Below are 26,806 nucleotides of genomic sequence, written 5' to 3' on the forward strand. Positions count from 1 at the left end.
GGGGTAGACAACCTTGACCCTTTTATGCCTAGTGGTCTTCAACTCCTGACTCAGGAATTCTGGGAGTTGAAGTCCACAAGTCATAAAAGAGCCAAGGTTGCCTACCCTTGCTCTAGGAGCATGAGTTGAGATGCTGTTTTGAGAACATAAATTAGAGCTGCATCTCATTGGATTCATTTGAGGTTTTGTTATCTTGGGCCTCTGGAAAACCTCATGCAAACCAGTGAAACATTACAGATCAACTCTGGGCAGGATGGAAGGGAAGATGTGCTACTCTGTGACAGCCCCAAATACAAATTTGGAAGCATCTTTTCAGGTACCCAATTTTATTCAAGGACATCAGTGTTCCTGAAGATCAACGCAATTGGCCATTAACAGTTGCAAGTTTGAAATTCTAAACCTGTCTCTTGACTTCAGCTGTTTTTGCCTTTGGGAAGAGGATGCATAAAATCACACGGGTCACTCCTTGTAATCTACCCCACATTTTCTTGTTTACGTGCCTTTTGCAAGAAAAAAACAAAGCTGCGTGACATCTTCTCCTCTCTGCAGTATAATGCTGTAGCTCCTTCCTCCACTGTACTTCTGTAAAAGCCCCATCAGATAGTAGCTAAACGCTTCAGCCTTGGCCCTGCTTCGAATATTCCTCTCTATCAGCGTGACTCCATCCGTGGGAGGGGCTGGGCCCCCCAAATGATGCAGCTCTTTTCTGAAGAGGCTGGGCAGGGGCAGTGTTTGCCACTTGGTTTTTGCAGGCTTTGAATAAAGGATGGCGAAGATTTCTGCCTTTCTCAAACTGGCTGCCTAACCTCCCAGATTTCCTATCTCGGGCTCCACATCTCTCCGCTCTCCTTAGGCTGTCCCTGTTCTTGGAGAGACCTGGCATCCAGATCAGAAGCGAGAGGGTCGTTGCTATCCATCCGTGTCTGGGAGTTAATGCATATTGATGAGGGAGGCTGAGCCCACGGCTCGTTCAAGCTCTCTGCAAAGAGGAGAGGCAGTCCAGTGACTAGGAACAGCGCACCGACAGAAAGCTGCTGGCCGGCTCCTCTAGCTGAATTGGCTTTCCTTCCTTCCTCCCATCACTTGGGCCTACTGGATGGGATGCTGAGGTGAGCGGAGTGTTGCCAGCACGCTCAGGTGAGTATTCGTGGAGCCTGGGATGGGGCAAGGAGACCAGAGGTGTCTCCTGGGCAAGGATTTCAAAGGCGCTTTCTCCTATTGTCTGCTGCGAAAGGCCCAGCAGGTCATACCTTTTCTACTCCCCACATTATGACCCTTCCCAAAGCACAGCAGCTTGTCGTTGGGGTGGGTTAATTTTGTTGCCTCTAAAAAAAGAAGGATAGATGCTCAGAGCTCCTGACCCGTGCATGCATGTTTGGGCAACTGGGGAGATGCTGGAATGAGGACAGCACCGTCTTTGTGCAGGGGAATAAGGTTGGTTTGTTTGGAGGAAGGGATCTATAGGCGACTGCCTCTTTGGCTATAGATTAAGGCTGCATTCCATGGCTCAGAGAAGAGACGGCTCATCTTTTGTTTGAGTGACAACTGGGTTACCGGACGTGTGTTTGTACAGGTGGGAAATATACCAGACGTGGGTTTGTACAGGTGGGAAATATATCTGTACTCGAATGGCTGGACTGAAAGCCAAGGAGAGATGTGACCAGGGTTATTTGCAGAGACAAAGAGGTGGGAGGGGGGGCTGCATGGAGCAGGTGTACGAGGTACGCTTGTGTGCAGGACGCTTGGGCATCAATGTGCGTTTTGCAGGTAACATCATTAGAGCAGTGGTTTCAGGACTGGGAAGAGGCTGGGATGCCTGCTTGTGAAGTCTCTGTGTGTGTGTGTGTGTGTGTTTATGTGAGAACCTGTATGGGAGGCTCTGAGAAGGAGGATCAGATATATATGATTCCCCCCAGGAGCAGGTGGGTGTACCTGCAAGGTGCTGTTTGCTTGGTGGTGAGACGGAAGGGATGATAAGGTGGCTATGCTGGAGAAGCTAAACTGTGCATCTCTGCAAATGGACGCTGCAAAAGTAGATTGGGATGAGGCCATGGTTTCTTTATTTGATTTTGGAAGATCAGCATTAAAATAAGGCTTTGGCCATTGCTACTACTGCTGGGGTGTCTTATAACGGAAAGCAAGTTTTTGATGTCATCCTTCCTTGAATAACATCACTGTGAAATATACCAGGAACTCATAGTTCAAAGAAGCTGGGCCAGGACTAAAATCAGGAAATAGCATCTTCTGGAGTCCTATGATTTGGACAGCGCTTATAGAGGACATCCTCACCGGCCTTTTAGGAGCACCAGCTGAGTGGAATTCAGCTACCCTCACTCCCATTGTCCCTGGTATAACATCTGTCTATGTTGCTATATTGCTGTGCTCTGTTAGTGGATTATAATGCTGGATCTCAGCTACCTCAGGTTGCTGCTGGCTGATGGTCACCACTGCCAGATTAGTTCTGCTTTACTCGTCAAAAGAGGGATCTCTGATGGTGCTTTTTCCCATCATCTTCTCAAACTTGCTGGCAGCTCTGTCCAAGGATAATGGATGACGTGGCTTTTCTATCTAGGCCTCTGAGCCTTGCATTTCACAGCTGGAAATCAGATGTATTTATGGAATTGTCCTAAGAATAAGTCGTTGCTAAATTGAGTCACTAATTGTAACTCCTAATGTCTGTTTCTCCACTCATATTGTATAAAATGAGTATAACAGTGACACAGTTAGTGGAGTTATTGTATGGAAAGTAAAAAGAAAAAGAAAGAAAGAAAGAAAGAAAGAAAGAAAGAGAAAGAAAGAAAGAAAGAAAGAAAGAAAGAAAGAAGGGAGGGAGGGAGGAAGGAAAGAAAGAAGGAAGGAAGGAAGGAAGGAAGGAAGGAAGGAAGGAAGGAAGGAAGGAAGGAAGGAAGGAAGGAAGGAAGGAAGGAAAGAAACAAAACAGACCTATTGCACTTTCTGAGCCTTTAATAAACCTCTATTATCTATTCCCTAGTAATTCACTCTCCCTATATTGTGCTTTGCTTGTTTTGTTTTGGAGATGCTAAAACGTTAACTGCACATTTCCAGATCGAAAACTCGGCTGTCTCTTTAGAGTCATGAGAAGTTAAAATTCAAACTGGGCGGATGGCTCTGTTTTTCCCCAGTTGCAAATGTGACCTCCTACTGGGTGGTGCATGGCATGAGGTGGGTTCTTGGTTTGAAAATGTTGGATGGCCTATTCCATTCAAATCCAGCTTAATAACAGCCAGGGTCTTTGAGTGTACCCACCAGTTGTTACTGCAAACTATGCAAATATATGACTTATTGGTCACAGTCTACCCTCTGATAATATAATATAATTTATTTTGGCAATTATTTCTAAATTTGCATGGGCAGGTATATATTAGGATATGTAAATCAACATGTCTTTTGTTTCCCTTTTCAATGCTGCAGTTCTTCTCTCTTTTTGGAGAGAATCAAGCAGCAATTTAAGTGCCTTGCTTGCTTTTTGCCATCTTGCACTTGCCAAGATGCTTTTTCAGTGGCTTCGAACTTACTGAAACACAATTTTTCTTTTTTTGCCCTTGCACATCTTGGCTTTTATGTTGACTGGCAATGAGCTACCGTCAGGCCAGTCAATCTAGCACAAAGCTGATGCAGCAAAACAGCTTTTTCCAAACTTGATGTGATTGAGAAGAGGTTTTAAACTTCTAGAATTCCCTTGCCTGCCTAGAATTCTCATTTTGGAAGTTCTGATCGATTGCCATCCCAGTTTTAAAGAATGCACGGGGCTTCTGCAGGTCAGATGGGAGATTGGTTTGCTTGTGTCTTGTTGACTTGTTGTCTTCCCCTGTAGTGACATCTGGCTTGGTTTGTTTCTCTCTGAATGTGTTTTCTCCATTCCTAGCATCACGTGGTCGAGCTAGAGGCTCATCGGTGACGGATCTTGTAGTCGGGAAGTTGGGGAATGTGTCTTGTTGCACCAATCGGCCTGGTGTTGACCTTGGATGACTTTCTCTGTGTCAGTCTTTCTTCCTTTCCTTCAATGAGTCACCTCTTTCCAGCCTCTGCTCTTAATTCATTGGCCAGCAAAGAGCCAATAAGAAAGCAGGCAGCAATAACAAGGAAGACGGGGAGAAAGCTGCAGGTCCAGGAAGTGTACTCTGCACCCCTCCACTCGGGAGTGTAAGCTTTAGCACATGCCAATCTCCCTAAACTCTGAACCTGGGTGAGGGGTCTTCTTTCAACCCTATGTCCCTGACAAGGAGTTGTGCTGATTGTCACGCATCCAGAAGCCGTAAGACTTCCTTAAATAGCTGCATGAGAAGAATCTCAGATTAGGGTGTGACACTAAATGTGTGTCTTCTTCCAAAATATGACGAGGAGTGTGGCGTGTTTTAGGACTTTTTTTTAATACAGAGATGATAAAGGAAAATGGGGGGGGGGCGTGCCAAGCAAATTTTTTATTTGGATTCCTTTCCTTTGACGTCCACCTTCAGCTGCTTTTCTCCCCTCCTACTGACCAAAAGGAGTTGGAAGCTCACATAAAATAAAGTAGTTAACTGGAAGGCCAACTTGTACTTTGCTGCCTGTCCAGAAACTGACCATTTCTTTATATCTGAAGGTCAGTGGGAGAGGAAGGTAAAGGGAGTCCTTGACTTGCAACAGTTCATTTAGTGACCGTTTGAAGTTACAACGGCACTGAGAAACGTGACTTAGGACCATCTTTCATCGTTATGACCCTTTTGCAGCAGTCCCCACGATCCTATGATCAAAATTCAGATCAAAATTGGCAATCGACTCATATTTATGACGGTCGCAGTGTCCCCAAGGTCATTGATCCCCTTTTGCGACTTCTGATCAGCAAAGTCAATGGGAAATCAGATTCACTTAACAACCGGGTTACTAATCTATCAAGTGCAGCGGTCCACTTAACAGCTGTGGCAAGACAAGTCATAACATGGGGCAAAACGTACTTAACAAATGTCTCACTTAACAACAGGAATTTGGGGCTCAATTGTGGTCGTAAATCTGGAGTTTACCTGTAGTTAGAATAAAAAAATGGAAGAGGCGGAAAGACCAGGGGTTTATAACATGGAGGGCAGGGAGAATGTCTGAATAGCCACGATGGCTTCAGGTCCTACTGAATCCGATGGAGGCCTCCTTAGAGTAGTGAGGTGGACAAGAGCTCAGTGTAGGAATAGTGAAAGTGGTTGGTGCTGTAGTAGAGTCAAAAATAAGGCACAGAGGGGACTTCCAGTGAGATGGCGACGTAAGAGGCTGCACGTATGTGAGCTGCATCTGATAATTTTAAATTGTATTCCATAAATAAATACTGAGTGGGAGGGCTTTTTTTTTTAACTGAAGCACACAGCCTCAGGATCAGCTGATGAGTCTTTGCCTCTGTAGTTTTTAACCATGAGGGATGCAGCATCCAGTTCAGTCACTGTGTGTGTTGATTTTAAGCTGCTCTGTTAAGACAGGACATTGCTCTGGGGGGTATATCCTCACAGAGGTCGTCTGCACTTCGTACCTCAGTGGTTATCAGTGATTGCATGACCTCTGTGGATGCCATACACCAGTGATGGCAAATCTTTTAGAGACTGAGTGCCCCAAAACCGCCCCCGCTCCACCTCCCACAGCATCATGGTGGCCACGACCTTTGCCCATGCCCCGCAGCATCATCTGCGCATGATGGGGCGTGAGGGCAGAGTCTTGTCCCCACTGCCTGCCTGCCGTGTTCTTGGCTGCACTGTGTGGGCCGCACCCGAGGGCAACTCTCCTCTGGGGGGGGGGCTGCTGGTGAGAGGGGGCCGTGGGGGGAGGCGGGGCTGGGGCAATGGCCTGCATGCCCACAGAGAGGGCTCTGAGTATGCCCTCTAGCATGTGTGCCATAGTTTCGCCACCATTGCCAAACACTAACTAACTAACTAACTAACTAAGCAAGCAAGCAAGCAAGCAATGATTTGACTGCAACGAGCTAAGTCTGCTGCAGAAGTGCAGTGTGCCGACAACAAAATATGTAAACTAAAAGTGGAAATGTCTTCTCTCACAAAACTGACTTCATCTCTTCCAGTTATAATCCAGGCAGCCAGTTACTAAAACAGAGAGTACTAACTGAAGGACAGCAAAACAACTGAGAATATAATGAGTAGCAAGGGGCTGCAATTATGATTGAAATATTTAAAATGGTCTTCCCAAGAAAGCTTCTGTTCTACAACAGAACAATGGGGATGTTAGAGATTTGGGCCTCAGGGTTTTGGCAGAATTGCCTAAGCAAAGAGGATTCTTCAGCTACAATTCAACTTTCCAGCCTGCAGTGATATGTTCATCCCACTCTATTGCTAAGAAGAGATTCATGTCCTCTGTTTTCATGCTGGCCCTGAGGAATGTTTCCTCTGCAGAGAAGAAAAAGGGGCAGAACAGAAATTTTTGGAAAAAGTTCTCTTTTCTGACTTTTTGTCTTTTTTAAAAAAATTATTTCCTGGGCCTTGATATTTGTGAGGCTAGGATGGAAGTAAATCAGACTGGTTTAAAACCTTTCTCGGCTAATCATCTGATTACTCTGCATGAAATTCCTGATTGCCTTGGGATTCCAGGTAAGGGAATATAGGATTGAAGCTGGACCAAGATGATATCGCCTTAAATAAGTAGAATGATGATGATGATGATGATGTGGTTTTGATTCATGAAAGAATAAGGCCGGGAAAAGAACCAAGAAAATAATAACTTCTTTGACCAACAGAAACTTGAGCCTCAGCAGGGAAGACGGAAATTATCTCAAGTATCATCTGAATATATAACAGGTGCCCAGCAAGGTGATTCCTTTAATCCACAGTTTATATACTTGAAATATTTAATCCTTGTAAAAAGGTGTTTAATCTCTTTGTCATCCTGCCTGATGCTCCCATAACTACGTCAAAGACTTTACAAAAACTTTCCTGCAGCTTGCCCACTTCAGTGATCAGAATTCTGAGTGATTTCCCCTCCCCTCCAATTGTGATATCTCAAGTCTGCTCTCCTTGGTGGTTGCCACATCTACAAAAACGATGCTTTAACTTTTCGATGATTGTGAGAGTGCAGAGGGTGAGCTGTGCTCTAGATGGTAATCACTCTGTAAGTGAAAAGACCATAACATTTTCACAGCATCATTTTGAAGAACGAAAGTGTAATTCTTGCAGAGATGCCATTGGTATTCCGAGGGTGGGTCTCACAGTCAGCCAGCTGTTTAGATTTGGATTTGGCATTTTTATCCATCTATCGAGTCCGTCCCAAGGATCTGGGATAGGCAGATGTGGATGTTTGATGGTGTTGTTAAAGATATCATTGCAGGATGTAAGCTGTTCCAAGTAAAGCTGCCTTTTGCAATTGACCAATGGTGAATTTATCAATGCGGATGGTGTTTAAGTGGTTCTCCAATTGTATTATTATCGTTGTTGTTATTATTATTAATAATATTATAATTGATTCAATTTGTATGGCGATTCATCTTATCTAAGCAAAACTGTCTTTTGTAGTGGACTGATGGCGATTTTTGTCAAGGACATTTTCCCATGTTCTTCATTGCAAGAATCCCTCAATCTGACCCCTTGAACTGGAGAGAGAAGCTGTCTAAATGCACTGCCTACACAGGAAGATACACAATACACACTGCTCCTTTTCCATCCCATGCTGCAGCTCCCCTTCTGAAGATGACAACGGATCATTAATGCAGCAGGAACGCCCCAAATTTGCTTTTTAAAACAGTGCCTGTAAACCATCAGAGAGGAGCTGTAAGGAAGACCACCTGGGAAATTCATACATTTCAGTCTGAGTTTCACGGCCTGACAATCAGTTGCTTATTCAAATGATCCTGGCTTCCAGGAAAGTTGCAGAATGCTTTAAATTCATCTGCAGATCCTCGAAATGGCAGCAACAGTTGTTTCTTTGTGCCCCAAGGTGGGGGGGGGGAGAGGAGGAGGGCGAATGGGGGGGGAGTTGTCACAGCAACAGATCTGCAGCCCAATCGTGGTGCCTTTTCTTTGCAACGACTGTGGTGACAATAGAGCAATTTTAATCCAGAAGGAGAGCTGAGGCGCCTATCCATCAATCAGCAAAGAAAACTGTATGGAGCCAGCAGACCCAGCAGGCAGTCTTTTTTTAAAGCTCTGGTTTACAGAACTTTGCCTTCGTCCCAGGCTGTATCTGGGGTGATGAATTCGTCTGCTAGATGGCAATATTCAAATAAGTTAATGGTTCCCTTCGGAAATTAAATTGGTTCAGCCTTCCCCGCCCTTGCCCCCTAAATTTATCAAATCAAAACAGAATGCTTGGAGGCAATCTGGATTTAGCTGGCAGAAGAGCCTTCAGAGGCAATATTATTTAGCAGCTGCAACTCAGCTCCTGCAAGCTTCCAATGTCTTTTCTTAAGGTGGATTATTAGAGGCAAGATCACACTTTTCAATTAACGCAGCTCATGAATCACCCTCTTCAGACTGCAGCATTGTCTTTGCTTTGAAAACTGTGCTTCCCTTAATTTTCCTTTTACATGAATAAATTAGCAGCTGATTCCCCCCCCCCCCGTGCCTTTGAACTAGAGAAGTTGAGTCATCAGAGAATAGCTGGGTTTGTGTGTGATAATTCTTGTTTTTTGTTTTTTTTTTGGGGGTAAAAAAGATGGCGTTTTGGCACCAAGGTGGATCTGACTCTGAACTTTAGTTCAATATAATTAAGTCAGAATTTTCAAATGTAGATTTGCACGAGCATTTCCTTTCTTCTTTTTGTGGCGGAGGTGTGTGTGTGTGTTATTATCCATAATTGCTGCAACATTCTGCTTGATTGAAGAGAATATTCAGCAAAATATACTGCTTTCTGTTCCTCACCAAAAGGGACTGATAGCAGCTGTGGTGGATAATTTCAAAGAATCACTGTTTGCTTGTGTTGAAAGAAAAGTCTTCATCATGGTTCAGTCCAAGCCAGGAATAAACAACATGGCGACTGCTTTAAAAAGAGGTTTGCAATTTATTGAAGAGGAGAGCCAGACAGAAAGATGGCTCTGGAAGAAAAGAGAGAGACCACATGTAGGGAGTGGGTTTTTATACTCTCTGGAGCCTTTTGTTTGGAGCTGTTCCTGTGGCATAAACTTTGACCTGAGTCTGAGGGTATCTGTGGTATCTGTGGGTTAATCCTATTATGTCCTGTCTTAGAGTTTGGGTGGGGTATTTAGATTTTAGGTGTCTTCTTAATCTGGGAGCCTCCAAACTTCCTGGATTATTTACATCTGCATTTCTACAGAGCTGGTTTCTGCTTGGGGAAGGGAGACTTGGGGCTATTAAGAAAACTGGGCATGCTTTTCTGCCTCTTTAAGATCCTTTGAGGAAATATATTTTTCTGCCCTTTTAAATATATCCAAAAATATTTCTTTCTCTGGGGGAGGGGTGACTTCCCACACTTGGTTTCAAAGAACATACAGAACAGCACCCTTGCATATGCATTAGTCTTCCTGTTTAGAATATTACTCTGTTAGAGATAAGGTAGTTATAGGTGGGGATTCTCTATTCCTCACTCACACCATTCGTTTGTCATGGTTCTTCTTTCCCATGTATGCAAATATAATGTGAGGATAAGAAGTTTCATCTTCAAAAGCATGGAACTGTCCTGTGTTCTTTGGTACATTTGCTGCTTCTGTTCTATCATCAGGTTTTTTATGTATTTATTTATATCTCGACTTTATTATCTTTATAAAAACTCAAGGCAGCAAACATCTTCCTTTTTTCTATTTTCCCCCAAAATAGAAGTGAGTTAGGCTGAGAGAGATTGACTGGCCCAAGATCACCCAACTGGTTTTCATGTCTAAGGCAGGACTAGAACTCATAATCTCCTAGTGATTGACCCAAAGTCACCTAGCTGGCTTTCATGGCTAAGGTGAGACTTGAACTCATGGTTCTCCGGTTTCTAGCTTGGTGCCTTAACCATGAGACCAAAGTGGGATTGGTTGAGCCTAGATATTATTAGTTCTTCTGCTGTTGGAATCAGTTGTTTTATTTACTGTTGAATTGTAACAATTCTATCCATTATCCTTAAAAATAATTCCAAAGTAGGTTGACATAAATTACCCCACATACACACACAATATATAAGTTGGAAACAAATAACAGTTCAGTAAAAACGATTTGAAAATGTTAAAAAAAAACATAAAAACTCTAATGCTAGAAAGATACTATAATACAATTTTAAGCAAAGCACAGAATGAACAGGTTAGATTTGGGGCTGGGAGCTTTAAAAAGCTTGGTGTCAGTTGTAACAAACAAGGAAGAAATTGTATTATCAAGAAGTATTTGTTATCTTATCGTTTTTTTTCCTGTCTCTCCTTCCTTTTTCTCCTGTTATTTTCAGCAGCAAAAAACTTCTAGGGTAACTAAACACCAGGAAGCAAAAGCTTATCCTATTTGCTATTCTTGCATAAAAGAGCTTTCCTGAAAAAAGATGAACCAAGATAATTCCCTAGGGTAATTTTCACTCCATGTGATGGGATATAATCAGATGCCAGGGTTGACTGGTTGCTACCTTTGCCTCATTCATGTACCTTCTCTTGCAGAGGCCATCCTTCTTCCATCTGCCAATTCAACATGGAAGCCCCTCTTGTAAGCCTGGATGAAGAGTTTGAAGATCTGAGGCCGTGCTACATAGCGGATAGAGAAGAGAAAGCTCATTATTTTTATGGCTCCTCAGCCCAGCACTTGGAAGATCCTTCTCTTTCTGAGCTAGAGAACTTCTCTTCTGAGATCATCAGTTTCAAATCCATGGAAGATTTGGTCAATGAATTTGATGAAAAGCTCAACATTTGCTTTCGGAATTACAATGCCAAAACAGAGAACTTGGCTCCTGTAAAGAACCATTTCCAGATCCAGGAAGAGGAGGAGAATCTGCAGGATGAAGAGTAAGTCAAGAAATGAACAGTCACAGGAAATTGTTTCTGGTTAGCACTTTCTCAGTGCTTTCTGCTTGAAGAACATCTACTGGATCAAACAGATTCCAGCTTTTCTCCTTCCTTTTTGTTATTTTTTTTTTAAGTCTCCTTTATTGAAAGTGTGACTGGTGGAAATTAGGGTCCCAAATTATTTGAAGGGCTCCAAATTGAGAAAAATCTGACTTGATATATAAAGCATCTATTCAGATGGCTGCAAAATTGTGTCCATTAGAAACAAAACATCCCAAAGATGCAATTGCACATTTGTGCAATGTTTAAAGAAAAAACAAAACAAAACCAACAAGCGGATGTGAAAACAAGCAACAGTCCAAAAATTCAAACAAAGAAGCAAAACTAAATTTACAGATTCTTCCTTTGTTAGTGTAACAATTATTATATTAGTTGATTTTTAATTCCCTAAATCAAGATCCCCAACTCCTGGTCCGTGGATTGGTAACAGTCCGTGGCCTGTTAGGAACTGGCCTACTCAAATGAACAAAGCTATATCTATGCATGCTCAGGATCTAGGTAGCACGTGAAACCATCTGCTTACAAGTAGCCTTTGACTTAAGACTATTTGTTAACAGTGGTTCAAAGTTATGACAGCCTCCAGAAAATTTATGGACTGTCTGTGAAATTACAACCATTATACCGTTATACTCCGTTGGTTACATGATAGCAATTCAGGCACTTGGCAACTGACTCTCAATTATGACTGCTTGCAGCATCCTACAATCACATGATCACAATTTGCAATCAATTGGGGAAGCTGGATTCGCTTAACAATCCCAGTAAACGTCCTAAAATTGGGTACGGTCATGTGATGACTCATTTAACAAGCATATCCTTTAGTGACCAAAATTCCAGTCCTGATTATAGTTTAAGTTGAGGCCCACCTACCACCTACTATTATAATAATATCTAAATTTGCAGTTTTGCAGATGAATTAGCAGAGGGAACTTTTGCGCAAATTGGTGTTGGCTCGTTTTTTTGCTGGTGTTATTTCTGCTTTTATTATTAATCAGCTAAATGTTAGTTTAGCTGATTAGTAATACATAGCATTAAGGGGGCAAATAGTTTAGATATTTCTTTTACTATCTCACAATGATCAGTGTGCCTGGTTTATGCAAATTTGGGAGGCAAGTGGGACCAGCAACAATTCTTTCTGTCCAAGAAAATCCAATATCTCACTCACCAACAGAGGCATAACTTTTCTCTGTATTGCCAACAAGGAACAGATTTTCATCATTTTTGTCCTTCTGGCTGTTGATCTGTTACTGACCCCCTGACAGCTGGGAGGGTTTGGGGTTCTCTTTCTTTATTTTGGCTTGATGCCAGATATGCAGTTGTTTGCATTTTTCTTGAACAGACACATTAATAATAATAATAACTTTATTGTCACTTTGAAAGTACGGCATACATCAAAATGAAATTTCGTTGCATACAGCTCTCAAAGGGTCACCACCTCCGATATACACGCCTTGTTCGTGGCCAGCTGAAGTTACAGATCTTCCATTTTAGTCTCTAGGGAGCGAACGATGGCAAACAGGACAGATGGAAATGGAGCTCCATGTAGATTAGCCCTCAAATTAGCTTGTACTCCTGCACGACAACCTCACCTCCTTTTCTTTTTCTGATCTTGTTTCTTCCACCTTTTCCTTAAAGAAGCCTCACTCCTTTTCATCCCTGGAGAATGCTGCCACCACCACCAACTCCTCCAAAAGCCTCTCTCCCGTCCTCTGGGCCTCATCCAGGTCCTTTGCTCCATAAGCCCCAGGACCTCTCCTCCTCTGCCTCCTTTGGAAACAGCCCTGATTTGCAATAGTATCCGTCGCTGGGCCAGCAGTCAGATCTTGCTGCCAGCAGAACAATTTGAAACAGCATCAACGACTTTTAACGGTCTCACCAACAGTTCCAAAACAGCTAGAAACTCGCCATGGCAGCAAAGATTGTCAGCCGCATGTTGTATGTTACCTTAGTTCCACCACATTGCTCAAACACATGAAAACCTTCCTGATCATGTGGCCTACATCCCTTAACATCCTTCCCATAACTTTTCACCTTCGAGAGCCATGCAGCCGCAGCCGATCCAGGCGCCGCCATCTTAGAACATTATTGACTGTTATAAAGGCATGTGAACAGATGTGAATTTTTCCAAAATTGGGATATTAAAAACACATTATCTGATAGCACTCTAGATATGGTCCAATGCTTGCAGAGATCAGCCAGTAAGCTCTTTAATGGGAGAGCTGGATTTTAGGGAAGGTCACGCCATAGAATGGGGTGCTGATATTGCTCTGTGAAAGGCCACTCTCCTGTTTGAGGAAATACACTGGATTTGCTTGCCTACAAGCCTAGCCCAGACTTATGAATCTCAGGCTGTTAGATCAAGATTGTGCTTTTCTTCTGGTCTTTAAGAGATTGGGCTGTAATCCCATTAACTTCAAAAAGACTCCAGCCTGTTGGCTTCCGAGCAGAGATAATTCTAGTTCCTTCCTTTTGATGGGAAGTGTCACAATATTGGCATGCACTCTTCAGTTTTTAAGATAGAACCAGTTGCATCCAGTTGAATCATCGTTACTGTCAGGACCAACCAGGCTAATGATTCAGAAGGTGCCCATTCTTTTGTAGTCATGGCTCAACCTGAAGCAGAGAACCTGTAGCTGTGCTATCATTGATCTGGCTCATTTTTCATTGTCTACTTGTACTTCCCTTGGGGTTTGAATGACAGAAGACTGGAAACTGCCAACTAGTCAGCCAATGAGTGTCCTTGGTTCCATGATGGGGACTTTATTTGGTCCATCATGCAGTAAGTAAAGATCTGCCACTCAAGTTCTCAGTAGCCCTGAGCCATAATATGACAATTGCCTACAGATATTATATAAAACCACACAGGCAGCTCTATAAACACAGTTCTATAAAATGGAATAAGAGCCCCACCTTAGGCAATGCCCTCTCCTATCATCAGACTCAAATCCACAAAATATATACTTTGCTTTGTAAGGTAAACATTGCCACTGTACAAATACTGTTAGTATGAATAACAGTGTTTAGTAACAACAATCATAGCAATAAAATCCTGCCATAAGAGACAGATAAACAGTATTTTTGTAGTCCATGACTTGAAAACAAAGATATATATATATATATATATATATATATATATATATATATATATATATATATATATATATATATATATATCAGTAGAACCCACAAGTAGAAAAAGAAAAACAAATAGAATTATTTGGGAAAAATAAATCGATAGAGATAAAGAGATAGATAATAGAGAATAGATTATTTATCTAAACAAATCTATCTAAAAGTAGAGAATGATAAACCAAGAGAGATAAACAACATTTACATACCAATCCAAAGAGACAATCAAAAAGCCAAAAAGGAAACAAAAAGATCCAAACACCCTCCTTGCCAGCAGTCAACACCCAGATAAGCAAAGATCAACACCACAATTAACACTACACCAATAATCAGGAAGCAAACAATACCCCAATCAAGGAAAAATCATCTCAGACAAACAAGCTAACACTTAAACCACAGGCTAAACAAGGTAATACCAAGACCGCTATCACTACTGCATCCAGTTTTGGTCACCACGATGTAAAAAAGATGTTGAGACTCTAGAAAGAGTACAGAGAAGAGAAACAAAGATGATTGGGGACTAGAGGCTAAAACATATAAGGAACAGTTGCTGGAATTGGGTATGTCTAGTTTAACAAAGAGAAGGATGAGGGGGGACATGATAGCAGTATTCCAATATATCAGGGGCTGCCACAAAGAAGAGGGAATCAAGCTATTTTCCAAAGTGCCTGAAGGCAGGACAAGAAGCAACGGGTGGAAACTAATCAAGGAGAGAAGCAACCTGAACTAAGGAGAAACTTCTTGACAGTGAGAACAATTAATCAGTGGAACAACCTGCCTCCAGAAGTGGTAAATGCTCCAACACTGGAAGTTTTTAAGAAGAGACTGGACAGCCATTTGTCTGAAATGGTATAGGGTTTCCTGCCTGAGCAGGGGGTTGGACTAGATGACCTCCAAGATCCCTTCCAACTTTACTATTATTATTATTATTACCCAGTCAAGGTAAACCACTAGTATGGTTTATGAGAGTACTTCTTTATTAGGGCAAAAGATTTTACCTAGCTGGGTCCAGAAACCTCTGCAAGCAAATAAAACCAAGTTCAGAGAACACAAAGGACCCCACAGCTCAACCCTACAAATATTTTCTTCTATCAATAAATCAATAGTTTTCGAAAGAGGCTTATAACAAGGGACAGGTTTTCCATTTTTCTCTCTCTCTAAACCTATTTATCTTAGTTATAGTAACTTATTTCATTTCTTTTTCATTCTTTTCTTTATATATTGAGGGTCAGATAATGCTGATGGAGCAGAACTCACTTTCTGCTCTTCTCCCTTTTCTCATCAGAGCTAAGGACAATCCCTCTTTCTGTTCGCTGAGTCATAGTTTATCCTACATTCCCATAATTTTTTAAAATAAAATCGTTCGTGGTGTCTTTATAAACAATGTGATGAAACGCAGAGTGAGAGATATCTTCTACCCACAAATATGAAGATGCAAGCCAAAAAGCACATTGGGATGCTTCCAACTGGAATGGGGTGATCAGTCATGTGTGATTTCCCAAGGATATTTTAGGAATCTGTTAGAAAACATGTGGGAAGATTAATATTTTTACTGACATGGACTAAAGCAATCTTCATTGGTTAACTAAATCTATGCACAAGATCCTCTGACATTCTTATTTGTTCCACTTCCTGATAGCTACGTTGCCACAGAATTATGTTCTCTTTGATTTGTTCAGGACAATTTCAGCCACTTTGGAGAGAATAGACATGGAATCAGAAGCTAATCTCCGAGGAAAATATATTCAATAAATAGAATTGGATTTTAAGAACTTCATTCTTAGCTGAGCCTGGAGAACACAGAATGGCCTGAGGTGATATGACACATCTTTAGGACGCTCACATTCTTTGCAGTTTTGCTCCTCAGCTGTCAAAACATAAATAACAGATCCTTCTTACAATATTGAAAATAGATGAATGTATTACTGTTGACTTTTTTTTCCAGAGTAGAGAGGTGAAATTAAGAACAGAAATGTTGATAATGAATAACCTGGTGGTTACAGGTAATGGAAAGGCCCCCAAAATGTTTTCTGATGCTTGTGTTAAAATTCATTCAGTCTTTAATTAGATCCTAAAGCAACCAACTCTGTTTGTAGAAGATCTTGATTACATTAGGAATCCTTCCATATACAAGCTTTATACCAGGGGTCTTCAAACTTGGCCCTTTTATGACTTGTAGGCTTCAACTCCCAGAATTCCTCAGCCAGACACACTGGCTGAGGAATTCTGGGAGTTGAAATCCACAAGTCATAAAAGGGCCAAGTTTGAAGAGCCCTGTTTTATACTGATCCAAGATTGGTGTTCCCCTGATTGATTCTATGGGATTCTAGTGGTGTTCATGTGAAATCTGATTAACTTTAGAAGATAATTGGCATAGTTACTGCTTCAAAGAAGACGTGACACCTACACACCTGCATTTCTTTTTTAGCTGCAGTGTGTAAACTGCTCTTATTCCATTTTTCAGTTCTTGCATTTTCTCCCCCCCCCCTTTCCTTAAACAAAAGTGTTGGGATGTTTTGATGTCTGTTCTGTTTGGCTTAAATCAGGTCTAACACATATTTAGCTTGGATGTATTTATATGAGGGGTCCTTGGTGCTCTCTGAGCTTTTCTTGCTGATTATCCAAACTAGACACTTCATGCTGCATTTAAACTCTGTAGGCCAGGGGTCTTCAAACTTGGCCCTTTTATGACTTGTGGACTTCAACTCCCAGAATTCCTCAGCCAGGCACGCTGGCTGAGGAATTCTGGGAGCTGAAGTCCACAAGTCATAAAAGGGCCAAGTTTGAAGACCCCTCCTGTAGGCCAAGCCAACTGCCTTAAAGGACATATCTCTGCTTTCAAAAGAGATTCTCTATATTAAAATCTCTTCCTTTTTTTCTGCAGGGTCTGGGATGCCCTAACAGACAACTACATCCCATCCATCACCGAGGACTTGAGGGATCCTAACATCGAAATGCTTAATGGCAATATCTCTGACACAGAGGTAATTACCTTCCCCTCCATTACTCATAAAATAAAACGGGGCGAGCTTGTACTGATGTTGCACTTGAAGTCCAGGAAATGGGAATGGCTACCTGAAAAGTAAAAATGGCATTTGACTGTCTTTCCACAAGGCAGAACCTACAAACGTGCCAAAAATCCTTCTTGGATAGCAGTTCAGACGCCCCAAGTTTCCAAAAATAATACTATTTCCATGTTTATTTTTTATTTTTTTTAAAAAGTCGGAATCGTAGACACTTCCGTTCCCCCCCCCATTTGTTTCTTTTAAATCTGAAAAATATAAATGAAATTTAGATGGCACTGGTCTGGTTTATTAACACAGAACCATTTCATAAGGTACAGTAGTTTTCATTGTTCTCTATAAGCAGCAAGCAAATTGATGCTCTGCACTACAACTTCACTTAATGCAACTTTACAGTGTTCCCAGCCGCCATGGAAACTGAACATCTGAGGAGTACCAAGTTGAGGAAAGTGATTTTAGTGGGAAGGGATTTAAGTTCTGCTAGAGAAGCCCAGTGTCCCAGCTGTGGTGGAGATTTGGATGTTATGGAGAAGAAAAAAATATGATCCCTCACCTAATCCCTCTCTCTCTGTGTGGTTTGGCCTAGAAGGCTTATCTGGACCCTTTTCTTCTTTATGTCTCAAATACCTTTCTGTGAATAACATTTCTGGCTACAATTTTGCTCCCGGGCAAGCATTTCTAATTACAATAGTCATTGACAAGGCTGGAACCATTGTTGGGGTACTCTTTGAAGGAATCTGGTTTTGAGGGATTTCTGACAGTGAGAACAATTGGAACAGCCTGTCTTCCAGAGATGTGGGTGTTCCATCACTGGAGGTTTTCAAGAAGAGATTGAACTGTCATTTGTCTGGGATGGAATAAGGATTCTGCCTTAGGCAGGGGGGTTGGACTAGAAGACCTCCAAGGTCTCTTACAGCTCTACGGTTCTATGTAGGGCAGTGATGGCGAGCCTTTTAGAGACCGAGTGCCCAAACTGTAACCCCAAACCCACTTATGCATCATCGGGTGCCGGGTTGATGTGGCCCATTGGCTGTGCGTGGCCCATTGGCTGGGCTTGGCTGCAGTGGTAACGGCAGACTGGGTGGGACTAAAAAGTTCAATCAATCAACTCCAACTTTGCAAGATTTCTTTTCCCGCGAGAAGCTGAAATTGATTGATTGAACCTTTTGGTTTTTTTGCACATGGCAGCGGAGGCCTAAAGTGAAAAGGTTTTATAAAACCCAGCTGAAGGCCTAGGACTGGGGCAACGGCACGCGTGCCCACAGAGAGGGCTCTGAGTGCCGCCTCTGGCACCCGTGCCATAAGTTCGCCACCACTGATGTAGGGCATTGCTGGCAGAGGCATTAGTAAGCCAGGACCCCTTCCAGATTGTTGGGTGCTGAATCAACTAACGTCATGCAGTGTGGACTTTCCACACCAGCCAAGATAGCACTTGGGTACGTTAACCTTCCAGGAAGGGCAATTTCATGCGTCTTCCATACCCTTTGGGGAGCCCTTCAGTAGCCATCTTTTCCTGTGCAGGGAGTTATGCAATTGACACCCCAGGAAACAGAGAAGTTGAGAACATCGGCCAGTGCAGCAATTCAGCAGAATAAATTGCTGCAGCCAGAGAAATGGTGAGATGAGCACATATTGATTGCCTTTCAAATTCAAAGTCGTGAGACAGCAAGGGCAATCTGGGGAGGACTTTGGCATGAATGGAATAGCAAGAAAGGATTTCCGGATAACAAGGCAGATTCCATATTACTACCACCTCTCCCCCCTCTCCCTTCCCCAATATCTGGCCAGATTGCTGCCTCAGCAGAGATATGTCCCATTTTCTTTTAAGTTGCCTCTCTTTACAGCAGTATTTTCCAACCTTGGCCATTTTAAGGTGTTGTGGACTTCAGCTCCCAGAATACCCCAGCCAGCCAGCCAGCTTTGCTTTGCTGACTGGAGTATTCTGAGAGTTGAAGACCACACATCTTAAAATGGCCAATGTTGGAAAATACTGCTTTACAGGAAATATGAGGTAAGAATTTATCTATTTGGAAAAATTACACAAACAAACACAGAGACACTCCCCAAAGGCTAAATTCAACTTTGAAGAGGCACAATAGACCCTCTTTTTGACTCGTGGTCTAATCCTGCAGTACGCTTCAAATTTTGGGGTTTTTTTCCCCCCTAGCTGTTACTTAAATTATCTCAGTGTTCCTGCTGCCTGGCTGCAAAGTCACTTGAGGACACGTTGGGAAATTAAAATGGTAACTAGACTTGGCAGACACATTTCAGCAGGTATTAATGCTTCTTTGTGGGCTTGCCAGTTCCCCCTAGAAGGAATGGAGATGATGCTGACACTGAGGGAAAAAAAAATATCCCTCCTCTTAAAAGCTCTTTGGACAATAGCAGTTTTGGTCTGTTGATTACGGGTGTCAAGCAGAATCTTGAAGGAACTGCTCTCCTGTCAACGCTGCAAATATTGTATATTCTTGCTTTTGACAATATGTAGAATTGTCTGGTAATTATGGGGTTAATACAGAGCAGAAGGGGGGTTGAGGATAAAGCCCAGGAAAGAAAGAGGAAGGAAACATTTGACCTTCACACTAATTGGGTAATGTGAGATATGACGGCTAATTTAGGGAGGGAACATGCTGATAATTTAACTGCTCAGAGGAAGAGAACTTAGATCCTAGCATCCCTCCATTGTGTCTGTGCCGACATTTTGTAACAATAAAAGACTTTTAGGAAAATAAATGCCTGGAAGTTCTTTGGAATGTTTCATTAGCCGGAACCACAACATCTCCTTTAGTTCTCCAAGATTTTTCCTAGGACAATTTTACTTGGCTCAAGAAATCTCTCCCATTTCTTGGACAATTCTTTCTCCCAAATCTTGACAGAAGTAATCCAGTCAAGCATGCTCAGTGAAGGGCAAACGTCACACTACAGTGTGTGTGTTAGTAAAACTCAGTCTGGAGTTTAAGAAATGACATAGATCCATTTGAAGGCAGAGCTTCAGTTTTTGAAGTGAAAGTTACAAAAAGGTGAAGATTTCCTTTGTCCAGTTGTGTCCAGCTCTAGGAGGTGGTGCTTATCTCCGTTTCCTAGCTGAGGGAGCCAGTGTTGTCCAAAGATGCTTCTATAGTCATAGGGCTGGTATGACTATACGCTAAGGTGAAAAGACCCTGTTACCCTCCCACTGAAGTAGTACCTATTTATCTACTCATAATTGCATGCATGCGAACTGCTAGATGAGCAGGAGCTGATGCAAGAACGGGAGCTCACCCCATGACGCGGTACTTGAGTCTCCAACTTCCAACCTTCCGGTCGACAAGCCCAGTGTCTTAACCACTTGGCTACAATCCCTCAGTTGTGTGTGCTGTAAGAATTAGTGCGAGATTCCTTCTTCTCCCTCAGATCACAACAACAACCTACATGGGGTCCATATTTGCTACCAAATCCACATGCAGTTTGTTTTCTTCCTCTTTTCAGATCCATGAGAAGGAGGAGGAAGAGCTTAACGAAAAGAGTGAAAATGACTCCGGTATTAATGAGGAACCTCTACTCACGGCTGATCAGGTACAAGCAAACCCCTCTCCTGATCTTCCCTTTGGGAAAGACAGGAAATAAAATCAGAGATGGAGTTTTGTTAAAACCAAAGAGCCTGGCAGAGGGGGTAAAGTGATGTTAATTGAACTGGGGTTGTGTTTTGGTGCACTGTGCTATTGCTAACAGCAGCAGGATGAATATGACCTCTGCTCCTGAAGAGAATCGAAGATGCAGGGGGAGGTGGTCAAAAAGAGAAGAAATAATAGGGAAAACTGTGGACAATTTATTCTCCTAGTAGAGTTTCAGAATCTTAGGCCACCGTTTCATTGAAATAGATTTTAATATATGTACATCTCTTGGGTTTTGCAATGAGTCAACTTATTCCATGCTGATCCACCCTTCACTGCACCTCTAACTTTTTGCTCGGTTCCCTGGAAATGAGATGCAGTTTGTTGAGTGGCTGTAAACACCTGCTGTTCCAAGTGGTGGTTTTTGCAATAAGGGCTGTCTATGCATGTCCATGTGTATGTATTTGTGTGTGGTGGAGGACCTTTTTAACATCTAGGTTACTGATTGACAGTTTGGCCTCTTTTTCCTACAAGAATTTGCCCTCTAGATCAAGGGTCTCCAGGCCCCGGTCCGTGGGCCAGCACTGGTCTGTCGCATGCCAGCAACTGGGCTGCGCAAACAAGCAAAGGCACATCCGTGGTATGTAGGCAGCACACAAAACCACACCACCTCCAGTCTGCGGAAAGATCTTTCTCCACCGAATCGGTCCCTGGTGCTCAAAAGGTTGGGGGCCACTGCTCTAAATTAGGGGTCCTCAAACATGGCCACTTTAAGACTTGTGGACTTCAATTCCCAGAATTCCCCAGCCAGGCCAAGTTTGAGGACCCCTGATCTAGATTCTAATCCCCATAGGATTTCTACAGGTAGACCTTGAGACTTGGCCAGCATTTGGACAGCTCCTCTCTAGAATGGAAGAAGATGGGTGGTGTTAGTACAGCGAGTCCTCAGCTTATGATCTTAAGGGAGCCTGTTCTTCACAGTTGTAAGGTACGCTAGTCATAAAATGGGTTGATCACGTGACTGACCTGATTTTACGACCTTTTTGTGGCAGTCATTAAACAAATGCTGTGGTCTTTAAGTGAACCAGTGGTTCGTTGGGGGAGTTGAAAACTGGAAGAAAATGTCTGGTTTTGGCAAAACCTTATAAAAAGCCATCATGTGATACTGCAAACAGCCATAAATTCTGGGTCTGTGTTATTGATGGGGTAGATAGAAATGCCATTCAGAGCCTCTCCCAGTAAATAATTCTGACCTCTGTCTTCTGTTTACCTATCATCTGTCTATTATCTTTCTCTCTCTCTGTCCCATATCTATCTATCTATCTATCTATCTATCTATCTATCTATCTATCTATCTATCTATCTATCTATCTATCTATCTACCCACCTCCATATAAGAATGCTTGTTCAGATTGCTAAATATTTGTGAGATCTGGCATGATTTTACTGATATATAATAAGTGCCAGCCATTCAGAATAGTAATTATTTATGGGCTAACTTGCCAATGTTATGCCTATTGGATAATTTATGACACGATAACAAATGGCACAGCATCTTGCTGAGACCATCTCCCATTGGCTAATTGTAGGGATGATACAAAGGAAATACATGTTATGAAACAAATCTGTTGCATCAGTTTCTTAGCATAAAAATGGGATTAGGAGATGCACTATATATTCCTGTGGAATGGAATTATTAATTTCCTGTGCATGATCATATATGCAGGTTTTCCCAGTGTGGTCAGATAGGTTATAGGTTCAATCAGGGGTCTTCAAACTTGGCCCTTTTATGACTTGTGGACTAACTCCCAAAATTCTGGGAGTTGAAGTCCACAAGTCATAAAAGGGCCAAGTTTGAAGGCCCCTGAGTTAGATTAACAATGCCCATTCAAATAGTGGGAGGTTAAAAAGAAATTTGATTAATTCTTGATATTCAGGCAAACACTGGGCTGGAATGTAATACAGGTACCACATTTTGGTCTGTTTTCAAGTTAGCCATTCCCTGTGTGTGTCAACTTGTGTAAACTTATGTTCAACCTTGACATCTGTCCTCTGTTTTTCAGTTTCTGAAGGAGGGGGAGATATCTTGAACTGTTTTAAGAATGTACGTCCTTGTAGATTAGTCATCCCCAGCCTAAAGCAGTTCAGGTGTGTTGGCAACAACTAGCATTATTCAAAGTTGATGTGACTATAATGGCCTCTCCAGATGGTGCAAAAGATAGTTTTATTCACTCAGGGGCCATGAAGCAGGAGAAGGCTGTCTTAGATTATAAACCATTACAGCCAACTGTAAGTAAAGTGTTTGAGTAGCTTTGGTGGGAAGCCAAGATATAACTCTGTGAATTAAGGAGCTGGGATGTGATCTTCATTTATTATTTCATTACTGTATGTGTGTCTTGAATAATTCAGCTCTCCATTAGAGATATTTAGATATCCTAAAGCAACTTCCCCCCCCCAACTTGGCATTTTCCATTTTCCAAATGTTTTGGACTACAAATACAATGGGCAAAACAGTTCTGGCTAGAGATTCTGGAACCATAGTCCAAAGATATCTGTGGATGGGAGTTAAAAAAATGCACCGTTTGCAAAAGTTTTGGTTCTGCAATTGACTTGGCAGATAAGAATTTTTTGGGGGGGGGAGGGAAAGGGATACATTTTATTTTATTTTTTTAAAATATTTTTTTATTTTTCCAAACTCTCCCCCATACATATACCGTGATATTTATCAGATGTTAACATACATTCTTTTTACATTCATATATAAGATACTTTTAATAAAATGAAGTAAATACATACACCTGACTTTTGGTGTTGCTCGCCCATTTCCCCTTTCCTTCTCTACCTTCTTTCTCCCTTTCTTCTCTTCCCTACTTCCCTCTTCTTCCTCTCCTCTTCTCTTTCTTTCACCACTCTTCTCCCCTTTCTCCCCACTGCTCCTCTTCTCCTCCAACGGCAGATAAGAATGTTTATCCCTCTCAGTTTCCTACATCCATTTACTGCCCATTAATTGAAGTCTTTATGGGTTTGTGCAATTAGAGATTTTTCATCTGCAGTGGTTGCCTTTATGTTCCTGGTGCTAATTCAACAGAGGTGTTGAGTACCTCAGATCGGAGTATTTAACGCAGTACTGCCTCTTTTTATACATACTTGCTGCCCTAATAACAGCAAATATCCAAGAAAGCAAGAAGTCAAAAGTGTATTAATGGAAGGAAAAAAGGAGTTAGATTACTGTACAGAATCTTGGAAACAAGGACACTTTAGCCCAGTGTTTTTCAAACCTGGCAACTTTAAGATGTGTGGACTTCAGTTTCCAGAATCATAGCTGGGGAATTCTGGGAGTTAAAAGTCCATACATCTTAAAGTTGCCAAGTTTGGAAAACACCACTCTAGCCCTTGGGTTTCTATCAATTGTTTGATCCTCTTTTTCACAAACTCTTAATGGATGGACTAATGTCTAGCTTGAGTTAAAGCTGGAATGTCTGCCATGCTTGATTACTTTTTTCAGGCTTAGAAATATTTGTGTCATCTACCCACTTACTTAGAATTGTTTGAAGTCTGAAGTGAAATGTTCATGGCGGGTGAATCAAGGCAGATGGCTACAAGGAGAAGGTCTTTTTAAGGGTGAGCCACTGGTAGACATGGTTGGCTTCCATAAGGTTGTCTTTCTGGTGATTGGTGAAGTCATTTCCCCTTCTTTCAAGCATTTATATCAGGGGTCTTCAAACTTGGCCCTTTTATGACTTGTGGACTTCAACTCCTAGAATTCCTCAGCCAGCGTTTTTTTTTTAACTCTCTATTCGCAGCTCTGATCTGTGCTTCTCTTATTCTTTTGATTGCTGTATGTGCTTGTTATTCGGAAAAATGTTGTAATCTGTCCAGAGAACTGGAGTTTGAGATGATTCAAAACAATTCTAGGAGGTGAATTCAGCTCCTAGAATTCTTAGTAATGTGGCTGGGGAATTCTGGGAGTTGTAATCCACACGTTAAAGGTGCCAGGATTGGGAAACACTGCTTTAGAGACTGCAAGGGGTATCAAAGCTGGATGTGTGTGCATGTACAGTGATTGTGTGTGCAAGGATGAACAGTACAATGTCGGGCTTGGGAGTACCAGGGCTCCAGATACCAGCTGCAGGGGATAGAGACAGGAGAAAGGTATTGGCCGTGATTCTTCCTGCCTTTAGGAAGATCCTGAAGACACGGCTCTGATGTTGTCCCTTGGATTCCAGCAACGGTGGGACCTCTTACAGTGCTGCATTGAACTGACATAGAATGAATTCTGCTGCTGATTGTGATTTTCTGTTTTTTTTTAAACTTGATTATGGACAGTTTTTATATGTTTATTAATTTTAACTTGTTTTTATTAAATTGTTTTTACCCGTTTTGAGCTATCCACGGTCACTTAGATAAGATGATTGGCCATACAAATTGAATCAATAATAATAATAATAATAATAATAAACTTAACAATTGTCGATAAGAAAGACAAAAAAGTCTGGATAGTGGACGTGGCAGTGCCTGGGGACAGCAGAACAGACGGGAAAGAACTGGAGAAGATAACAAAATACAAAGACCTACAAATAGAAATAGAAAGACTGTGGCAAAAGCAAGCAAGGGTAGTACCAATAGTAATAGGCTCCTTGGGTGCAATCCCAAAACAACCGGAGTACCAATTGAACACCATTGGCATTGACAAATTCGCTATTAGTCAATTGCAAAAGGCGGCCGTACTAGGAACTGCTTCCATCCTGCGACGATATCTGTAATACCGTCAAACATCCACATCTGCCTATCCCAGGTCCTGGGAAAGGACTCGATAGGTAGACAAAATGCCCAATCCAGTCTGAACATCTGGCTGACTGTGCGATGATCTGTAATAATACAATTGGAGAACCACTTAAACACCATCCTCATTGATAAATTCGCCATTGGTCAATTGCAAAAGGCAGCTTTACTCGGAACAACTTACATCCTGCAACGATATCTTTAACACCATCAAACATCCACATCTGCCTATCCCAGGTCCTTGGGAAGGACTTGATTGGTGGATAAAAATGCCAAGTCCAGTCTGAACATCTGGGTGGCTTTGCAACCAACTATAATAATAACATTTCCACCTTCTGTTCTGCAAACACCTAGAAACATGGACTGGCCATTATCAGAAAGAAAGCTGGGCTAATGGGAGCTTTTCTTTCCTTCTTATGATTTCACTGTGGAGGGTACTGACTTACTGTAGCAGTGGCTCTTTTATATTCCTTTAAAAAAAATTCACGCTCTAGTTTTGGGCATTAAAATAAGGCTTTAAAGGACACCTGACTGCATTTTTACTCATTGGAGACAAAAATGTCCCTCCGTTTGTCGTGGGCGGTTTATCGCCCAATAGGGAATATGGGTTTTTCAACTGTAAGGTTTCCATAGCAACATCTCCTTTTCTGACACACTGAAGCCAGCCATCACCTTTAATTGATTTGACCGACTGTCCTTTTTTTTGCAGGTGATTGAAGAAATTGAGGAAATGATGCAAAATTCACCTGACCCTGAAGAGGAAGAAGAAATTTTAGAGAAGGATGATGGTGGGGACACAAGCAGTCAGGCCGATTCGGTCCTTTTGCAGGAAATTCAGGCCTTGTCGCAAAGCCTGAACAACAATTGGTCATGCGAAGGTAAGAACATGTGGCGCATTGAAAGGAACACGTCTTCTCTCTCAGCAAAGTATTTTTGTCCTTTGACAGCTAGTTTGTATAACTGTCACTGCAGGTTTTCCCTGGGCTGTACCATTTCAGACTGCAGCAAAGGAATTCAGATTGTTCTGCCTGAGAGGGTAGCTAATGCGTATACCCACGTATTTACAAATATAGGTATGCATGTATTGTATGAACAGTAAGGCTTGCAGGAAAAACATTAAGCAAACGTGTGATATACCAAATATCAGATTCCCCATCTGCAACTTCAAGTGATCCAGTTCGGGGTGATGTTGATTCAGCTGTGTGAAAAAGCTCACATCTTTTTACTCAGATGGGGAGGAGGTGAATGGGGTGATGGAACTAGGATTGTATGATTCCAGAAGCCAAACAATCAGGGGTACAAAACTCAATGAGACATTTAGC

General features: G+C 42.0%; 1 protein-coding gene across 2 annotated transcripts in view; it reads left to right on the forward strand.

Moving 5' to 3' along the window:
* The first annotated feature begins 384 nt into the window (after positions 1 to 384).
* FEZ1 (fasciculation and elongation protein zeta 1) overlaps positions 385 to 26,806 on the forward strand; it is a 35,228-nt gene continuing 8,806 nt past the window's right edge. Inside the window, exons 1-5 of one of the 2 annotated variants that reach the window (XM_039356594.1) lie at positions 385 to 1,137; positions 10,556 to 10,897; positions 16,971 to 17,070; positions 20,578 to 20,664; positions 26,194 to 26,362. In XM_039356594.1, coding sequence (XP_039212528.1) covers positions 10,587 to 10,897; positions 16,971 to 17,070; positions 20,578 to 20,664; positions 26,194 to 26,362 — 667 coding nt within the window. In that variant the 5' untranslated portion in view covers positions 385 to 1,137; positions 10,556 to 10,586. The remainder of the gene's footprint in view (positions 1,138 to 10,555; positions 10,898 to 16,970; positions 17,071 to 20,577; positions 20,665 to 26,193; positions 26,363 to 26,806) is intronic. The other variant, XM_039356595.1, reaches the window with a different exon arrangement.

This window comes from Crotalus tigris, unplaced genomic scaffold (genome assembly GCF_016545835.1).
Source record: "Crotalus tigris isolate CLP2741 ecotype Arizona unplaced genomic scaffold, ASM1654583v1 scf7180000018825.4774228, whole genome shotgun sequence".
Taxonomy (NCBI): domain Eukaryota; kingdom Metazoa; phylum Chordata; class Lepidosauria; order Squamata; family Viperidae; genus Crotalus; species Crotalus tigris.